General features: G+C 32.6%; 1 protein-coding gene and 1 long non-coding RNA gene across 2 annotated transcripts; both read left to right on the plus strand.

Annotated features, from left to right (window-relative positions):
• Window positions 1-327: 327 nt before the first annotated feature.
• Window positions 328-3,656, plus strand: LOC110712502 (auxin-binding protein ABP19a-like). The gene is made up of 3 exons (XM_021890966.1): window positions 328-907; window positions 3,282-3,420; window positions 3,557-3,656. Exons 1-3 carry the CDS (start codon window positions 328-330, stop codon window positions 3,654-3,656), a joined length of 819 nt encoding a protein of 272 aa, XP_021746658.1.
• Window positions 3,657-3,762: 106 nt separating this feature from the next.
• LOC110712576 lies at window positions 3,763-4,304 on the plus strand. The gene is made up of 3 exons (XR_002509614.1): window positions 3,763-3,834; window positions 4,133-4,183; window positions 4,270-4,304. It is a non-coding gene; the product is annotated as an uncharacterized LOC110712576 (long non-coding RNA).
• The last annotated feature ends 4,921 nt before the right edge of the window (window positions 4,305-9,225 follow it).

The following is a 9,225-nucleotide window of genomic DNA, read 5'->3' on the forward strand; positions in this document are numbered from 1 at the left end:
TTAATCACAAAAGTGGTCTTATAATGATGATGGTAAAGCGTTTTACACGTAAATATTATAAAATTTGTGTGGTTAATCAACGGAATAGTATTTTTTGTCATACATAAAAGCAATGGTAGCTTAGTATAGTATTATTATATGAAATCTTAGTTTCATAATATTTTTTTTTTAATGATTACTACATGTTCATGCTTTCTCTATATATAGTTTGCAAATTGTTGCAAAGACATACAATCAAGAAAGTAAATCCATAATACTAATTAAAGCTAGCTTAGCTACCATCCTTGGCACAAAATTTCCCTTGGCTTCTCTAGATTTAATTTAAAGATGAATAATCTTCCAATTTTATTTATGTTTTCTCTTTTAGCTTGTCTCAATCATGCCATTGAACTCGATTTTTGTGTGGGAGATCTTAGTCTCCCCAGGGGACCTGAGGGATACGCTTGTAAAGATCCAACTAATGTTACCGCAGATGACTTTGTTTACACTGGATTTCGCGGTGAAAAAGTCACCTCAAGTGTTTTTAAGAACAACATTACACTAGCGTTTGTGGAAGCATTCCCAGCGTTAAATGGTTTAGGAATTTCTTTGGCGAGGTTAGATTTAGGCGTGGGTGGAGTTATCCCAGTTCATTCTCACCGAACATCAGAAATTATAATTGTTGTAAAAGGGACAATTATTGCAGGGTTTATGGACCAAAACAACACCGCGTACTATAAACAGTTAGAGGTTGGCGATGTCATGATATTCCCAACAGCTATGCTTCATTTCCAGGTAAATGCTGGTTCTACTCCAGCTCTTGCATTTGTTAGCTTGAATAGTGAAAATCCAGCAGTTCAACTCACTACATTCTCCTTGTTTGGTGGGAATTTACCTGCTGAGATAGCTCAGCAAATTACTTACCTAAGTCATCAGGAAGTAATGCGAATGAGAGGAATTTTTGCTAAAGCTTGATTTAACGTTGTGAAAATATTTCCTTCACGTAAACATTATCTATGCAGACATGCTGTTAAATAAATTTATGCTCTTGTACAATAAAGAGTCCCTTAATAAAAGTACTAACTGGTCATACCACTTTGTAATTTTACTTTATCAAGCTTTGTAATACTCCCTCCGTTTCAATTTGTTAGTCCCATATACTATTTTGGGCGTTTCAAAAACATCTACCCATATTGAATGTATTCTACTTTTAACTTAGTTTTTATTTCCTATTTTATACATATTAAATTATGATTGGTTAAATTAATGATTGTGCATTGATGACATGAGTCTAAGTAAAGAAATTATTCCCTTGAATTATGCAGTTATACTTGACGGTTTCCTAAAAAAAACAAAAAAGTTTAAATAAGGCAAAACTATTTATGAATTATTTTTTACTTTAATGTTAGATTCCAAATATTCTTCTTTTTCTTATTTTATGTGATAGATTTCATGTAGGACTATCATATTGAAAGGAGGGAGTATTAAGTTTTTGTTTGGATTGATTTTATATGTACTACGGAGTACTAAATAATGTATTAACTAGTTTTTGGACCAAGTTAACGTCCGGCCTACATTATTGTTGCATGAACGAGTGTTGTGACCTGTTGACCTTATACATAAAACGGATGAATAATTATTCAATCTATAAATTTAACGTGCAGGATTGCATTTTTTCATACTCCTTTATTTCAAATTTTTTTTTAAGAAACTTTATTTCATTTTTTTTTTTGGAAATAAGAAACATTATTTCATAATTATGAATAAACCAAAATTGTTAAATATGAAGTATATGAATAAATCGACAATTACAAGTAAAGTCGTAAATAGTACTCCGTACTCTATAGTAAATAAACCATGATAAATAAAAATACTCTTAAATAAAAAAAGGATTGTTAAATATTGCCCTCGAATATCTAATTAACGCCCGCAAAATGAAATAAAATTACATATTTATCCTTATAATAACGATTATAAAAATAATTAATTTTACATCAATTTCACACTTTTATTGTACACAAATTTTTTTATCGTTCTCTTTAGTGGTCAACGGCCACTAACGCTCATCGAACAACCACCCCAACCACCGTGAGTTTCATCAAAATCAAACAATTTTTTTTTTTTAATTTTGTAAAATCAAATTCGTTAGATCTTATGGACAACGACGAAAACCTTATACGCTCGCCAAAGGCTCGTCGAATCGTACGGAATCGGTACGTCGCGAGTTTTTTTTAAAAAAAACCCAAGAAACGCCTAGAATTTTCGAATACCCTAGGCTGAAACGCCTAGTTTTTTCGAAACATCCTAGGCTATTCGAAAAAAATAGGCGTTTCAGCCTAGGGTATTTTAAAAAACTAGGCGTTTCACTTCAAACGCCCAGATTTTTCATATAACCACACGGTTGTTTGCACGAACTAGGCGTTTGAGCCTAGGACGTGCGAAAAATCTAGGCGTTTGCCGCAAATTTAGAAAATAAAAAACAAACATTTTCTCCGCCGGCGACCGACTTTCCTTTGTCCTTAATTACTCGTCATTACCGCGGCTGTGTAGATCGTGAAACCGGAGGTAAGGAGTTTGTGGTTAAAAGAGGAGGAGGAGGAGGTGGTGGTGGTAGTGGTGCAGTGGTTAGTATGAAGTGGTGGTAGTGGTGGGTAGTATGAAGAGGGGGGTAAATTGAGGGGGTAATTTTTTTTATTAAAAAAGGGGTAAATTTATAAGTTTAGTTATTTTGCGGACATTAGTTAGATATTCGAGGCGATTAACTTTCCACGTAAAAAAATATAAAAATATAAAACGTGATAAAAAAATAAAAAATAAAAAGAAAGGGCCCAAATAGGAATCCGAGTCCAATTAGAAAACGAATGAAAGAAGGCGGTTTATGTGCGTTTTCAACACCTATAAATACCCTTTATCCTTGATCTTATATAAAATCCCCTTCTTTCAAATTTCCTTCAATCTTCTTTTTCTTCTCCTCTTTTTCTCTCTTCTTCTTCTCGTACATCGGCGTACCTGCTAATTCACGTGAGTCGTTAATTTTACAATGTTTTTATCTTAACTTTCAATTTTCTTTCTCTTTTCTAAAATTGCAATCAATTCTTCAATGTTTTGATTTGCAATTACAATTAATCTTTAATCGGAGTATAATTTAATTGAATTCTAATCTCAAAACATACTTGTTTATTTCAGTTGGTTTAAGCATGATGATGAACATAGAAAGAGAATCTAAGTAATTAGAAATTAGGGTTTAATTTTAATTTAATGGTGAAGAAGTTAACAATTTTCCCCAATTTGATTTTGAACAGAAGGAAAGAAAGCGAAATTGACATGGAAGAATCTCGAGAAAGATATTGATTTGATTGAATTTGATTTGGCTTTTGAACATCTATCTGGGATCATCCAATATCGCCTTATGAAATTGGTTAAATTGCTTGAAATCAAAAGGTTTTTTTGTTTTAATTCTCTCTTGTCATCAAAGATTTGTCTTTGAAATTTCATCTCACTCTCTTTTTAAGGTATCTTTAAGGTTAATCTTTGATTATTAATTATCATTATCTTTAATTATTCTTTATTTGTGTAGGAACTCTGTATCAGCTGTCAACATGGGCTGCACTTTGGATCTTGAATTTATTGCATCGCAAGCTCGTAATGCAGAGTATAATCCATCGGTAGATTCTTAGAAGTTGTGATTGTGCAGTGTAACATGTCTGACATTTGATAGATTTTGTAATTTTTTCTTAATTTCTTAAAATACTTATAATTGTTTCCTATTCTGATGTCCTGCAGCGTTTTGAGGCTGTCATTTTGAGTATAAGGGAGCCGAAGACAAAAGCCCTAGTATTTGCTTCTGGAAAGTTGGTGAGCTTCTACCTTAATTAGCTGTTCTTATATGGTAGAAATTTTGTTGAAACAGGTTTTCTTTTCAAGGTTCAGGAAAGTGTTTCATCCGAATATCACGTTAAGCGTTTTGTGTTCACTTATACGGCTTGAATATGAGTTGTCATGCTTGTTAAACCATAGTAGCTTCACTAATGATTCGATTTAATATCAGTTATCTTCTTCCTCAGTCTCAATATAAGAAATTTTCATGAAAAAGTGTCTGAGAGTGTTGTTATTCATTGCGTGTTCGTTCACTGATGATTATCTGTCAATCTAGATTTGCACCGGAGCTAAGAGTGAGAAGAACTCAAAACTAGCTGCTCGTAAGGTAAGTAGTCATTGTATTTTGTGTACTTGACTATTTCATTTTCTTGATCTTTGGTTACTAAATTCTCATCTTATTCTCTCATTCAGTATGCTCGAATCATTCAGAAGCTGGGATTTCCTGCCAAATTCAGGGTATCTCTTATTCGCTTTGTTTGAGCATCCTTTTTTCTTATATCTTGCCATTTAACTTATTTCAGCACTTAGTTTGCTTCTGTAAGAAATCTTTTCTTTCCTGAAATCTCACGCTTCGGTTTCCTTTTGCAGAATTTCAGAGTCCACGAAAGAGCATCTGCAGGACTTCCTGTCATACGAAGTAATTTATAATTAGAAATAAATTAAATAGTGGATAGATGAAGTGATGAACCTTTTTTTTTTTTTTTTTTTTTTTTTTTTTTTTTAATTTTCTTTGATACTTGATGATTTGATCATTAAGTTTGAATTATTACCAAATTTATACAGTAAGACTAGACTCTCGCATTTGCAGACTTGTGATTTATACTCATTCATTCAGTAAATTTAAGTTAAATAACCATTTGCAAGAACAAGTTTTTTTTTTTTTTTTTTTTTTTTTGAAAGAAGAACATACTCACCTTATATGTGTTGAATTAAATTGTGATTTCTAAATAACCACCCATAATTGTGAATTTGGAGCCTAGGTGGGGTTGGTGGTTTCGGCTTTGGGTTTGGGTTGGGTGGGGTAAGTGGTGGTGGGGTAAGTGGTGGTGGCGGGAGGTGAGGTTGGTGGTTTTAGTGTTTGAGGAGAGAGGAGAGAGAAAAAAGAGGAGTGAGAAAGGAAAGTGAGAAAATTAAAAAAATAAAATTCTTTTTAACGTGTTTATCAGTTTACAAGTAAAATGGATGTGTAAGAGAAGGTGGGGTATAAAGGTTGGGTTTTTGTGGAATAAAACGAAGTTTGGATTTTTAGGAGAACAAAGTGCAAATGGTGATTTTTTATTTCCATTTTTCCTTTTGTTTAATATGACACCATTTTGACTTTGGAAAAATTGCAAATAATTATACATTAATATTACAATATTTGGGGGGTTTTGAATTTAAACAGCCAAAAAACTTGTAACCTATTAAACAAGTTACCATGAGATACGTCGTCATGTAAAAAAATTTCCCTCCAAAACTAATAATGACATCATTAATTTTTTTTTCTAACATAAATAAAAATTTGAAAATACTAAATTAATTATATATTTTTCTAATAGATTTTATATTTGAATTGACTAATTATGCAATTTTCACTGTAGAATTAAAGGAAGGTCGGACTATTTCATTTTCTTATGAACATTACAGAGTATCTTTTTCTCCTACTCCATATATTTTATACAAATTATATGAATTGGGTGTCCACTCTTTATTAATTTATCAATTTATTAGATTTTTCTTAAATTATTTCCACTATGTACATATTACACACAAATAAGCTAAAAAATATTGTTATAATCGAAAATCATTGTTAAACTCGTGCGAATCTAGTTTTTAATAAAATAATGGCAAAATTGGTATAAACCATTTTTTTCCAACGTTATTGAAAAAATCACCTTTTATGTTTTTTTTTATTTACTAAACCACATTTTAAGTACCTAAATTTTTGATTGCACCACCCCTATTTCAAATTTTGACGAAAAGTTTAACTAAGACGTCAAAGGGGCCCATAACTTGTGCCTTTCGCTCCTAAATCATGTATTTTTTCACCCAAAAAACATTTGACCCTTCCCTCTATATAAATGCATGACTAAATTGAGTAAAGCTCTAAAAAAACCAACCCTAATTTTGCTGCAAAAATTAAATTGTAGTATTTGTTTATTCTCAAACCCTAAATTGAGGTAATAGAAGTGATGATTGAGATGGAAGGGAAGGTTTTACTACGGTTGATGATTTGGAGGTGGATGGTTGAGATGCAATCTGTTAGATTTGAAATAGGGGTGGTGCAATAAAAAATTTAGATACTTAAAAGATGGTTTAGTAAATAAAAAAACATAAAAGGTGGTTTTTTCAAAAAAGTTGGACAAAAAAGGTTGCTTATACAAATTTTACCTGGCCTAAAATAATTTTAATTAAAAATCCATCCACCACCCCTACCACCACCACCTTTCCCCCTCCCCTGCCATCACTGCCCAACCAACAACAACAACACTGACCACTCCTGCATCTGCCTTCACAGCTCCTAAACGCACCACCACAGCAGCCATAATCAGCACCACGCACCCTGCTCCCTTCGTTGCTCCCACAGCACCACCAGGTAGTAGTTAACGTTGTCACCGATGCACCACCACCAATACATCCCTTTTTTTGGGTTTTGCGTTTAACCAAGAAAACTCGTTTCCTAGGGTTTCAGGTTTTTCCAAGTCAAGTGAAATTTGGTGGTTTTGGGTGAGGGAATAGGGTTTATCATGGCTGGAAAAAGAAAGGGAAAGGGTGGTTTCGTGGCTGCGATAGTCGAGAAAAGGTGGAATCAGGGTTGCAACGGTCGGTTTTCGTAGGTTAGAGTTTTGTTTGGATGGGTGGCGCGACAGGTAAGGGGAGGTTGGGGTAACAAGAGGTGGGTCGGCGGCAGTGGGTGAGCTGGACGTCAGGCGTCCGGTTTCTGGGTTTGGGGAGAGGGGAGTTGCATGAAGGCAAGTGGGAGAGGTAATGGTGGTGAAGGCGGTGGCAGGGGTGGTGGGTTTATATATATATATATATATATAAATATATATATATATATAAATATATATATATATATAATAATAATAATAATAAAAGTAATTTTATTATTATATATATTTTAAAAATAAAAAATATGAAATAAATTTTTAAAAATCAAATTAAATTGACAAAACCAATAAAACAACGACACGTGATATAGTAACCTGTTTTAACAGGTTACCAATTGGTTTTTTCATGTTAAAAATTAACACCCCCAAATATTGTAATATTTATGTATAATCGAAAGGTTATATTATTAAAAAAGAACCGGTCAAATGTTGAATTGTATTATTATTTGCAATTTTCCTTTGACTTTTATGCTTTTTAATTTTTACGCATTCAGTTGAACATATTTCATAACTTTAATTTAATTTATACTTAGTATTTGTGGAATTCATCTATTGCAATCAATATTTTCATAAAGTTTAATGGTTGAAATTGTGCATTGATAAATTTAAAACTCAATTGGGTAATGCTATATATATAACCATTAAATACCGTTTAGAAAATTGTACAGTATAAAATTAAGAATTTATGACAAAATCACGCGTAATTCAGTGTAATTAGTGCTTATAGTTTTATGATTTCCTAAATTTATACTCCATCCGGCCCCATTTAATTGTCACTTTTGATAGAAAATCACGGAAATTAAGGATAAATTAAGAAAATACATGGGAACTAAAACCCAATCATTTACAAAAAAAAAAAAGGTAAAGTAATTCGTGTGATTTATTAAAAATCCAATAAAAATCAAGGACCACATTCGTAATCCATGTTATTATTAAAGAAATAGTTTTATCATCCAATATAATTACACTACTGTAGACACCCATTTGTGTCTCCCCAAAACCAAACCCAGTGATGAGTGTCTTTCACGTCGAATCATAATCGAATGAAACGAAAGTGTGGAAAGGTCTAGTGTTGCGGAAAGTTTTATTTCTTTTCTCTTCTCTCTGTTTTTGAAAACTTTATTTTAAGAAAACAGTCAATCCAGTTTGGTTGGTCCATGATATGGGTCCAATAGTGGTGTAGTTGGATGGGGTTTTCAAAGACCTTTCCAACGATATATTATAAGCCCAATTCCGATGAATATTGAGGAAGTTATGGCCAATTTACTAAACTGGGCTCGGTTTGAGTTTTAAGTACGACCCAATGATCTAGGGGAGGGCCTAATATAATTTATCATTCCTAATGCAATTAGGAATGGTTTTAGTTTTCTAGAATATTCTAGAAGGTTCTTTTCATTCTTAATTCAATTAGGACTCTTCAGAGTTTTAATCAAGATCAAATAGCATTTTCGACTGAAATTATATTATTTTATCTTCCGGTACGGAAATTTATCAGATTTTCAAAAACGTGTTGAAATCCAATTTGGCGTCCAACCCCAGGACTTGGCGCCTGGAACTAGGATTGGCGCCAGACGCCAGCCATTGGCGCCAGACGCCAGCCATTGGCGCCTGACGCTAGCCACTGGTCCTGGCGCCAATGAGCCAAGGCTGGCGCCAAGGTGGTTTTGTGGTCTTCAGACTCTGTTTTGTTAAATTATCTTTTTTGGGTGATTTTTTCTATAAATATCGTATCAAAAACTCCGTTATCATTCACGAATTCTCCTTATTCTTAAGTATTCATCATCTACATCTATCATTCACGAATTCTCCTTATTCTTAAGTCTTCATCAACTATCTTCATCATTCACCAATTAGCATTCATCTACAGTCAAATAATCCTTTTCATTCATCTCTTCATTCTTTTCTAAACTTTGCTTTTTAACACAAAATTCCGCATTCACAAGATCTAGAAACACCTAGCCATATTCGAAGTTGCCTTCGCCCTAGACGTGAAAGGTTTTAATTTCTGAGGGTTTGGTCCCAAATCTCTCTTTCAATTATTTAATTTAATTGCTTTGATTATTATTTTCCTTGAAGTTACTAACGTGTGTATTTTGTTATTAGAAAGAGGTACGAGGTATCCAAGTAAGTACTTTAATGGTTTAATTGATATTATGATATAGAAATCATACTTAGATTATTATTTTGATTCCTAGTATCATGTCTAGGGTAACTTTAATATCAAGTATGATTAAAATTACGATGCTTCCTATATTCTTCCTAATATTAATTCATGTTAGTATCATGTTAGGGTTAAAGATTTGATTTTTATTGTTTAGTGACATGCTAGGGTTTGTTATTAATCTTGTTAGTATCATGCCTAGGATCTTGCTATGCTTTAACATGATTATGATTATGATTATGATTGATATTGTTATTGATTATTTATTTATGTTGCTTGATTATTATTTTATTGCTTGATCACCTTTTATTGCATGTTTAAAGGGAATTGGTACTT

Source organism: Chenopodium quinoa, unplaced genomic scaffold (assembly GCF_001683475.1).
Source record: "Chenopodium quinoa cultivar QQ74 unplaced genomic scaffold, ASM168347v1, whole genome shotgun sequence".
Taxonomy (NCBI): Eukaryota; Viridiplantae; Streptophyta; class Magnoliopsida; order Caryophyllales; family Amaranthaceae; genus Chenopodium; species Chenopodium quinoa.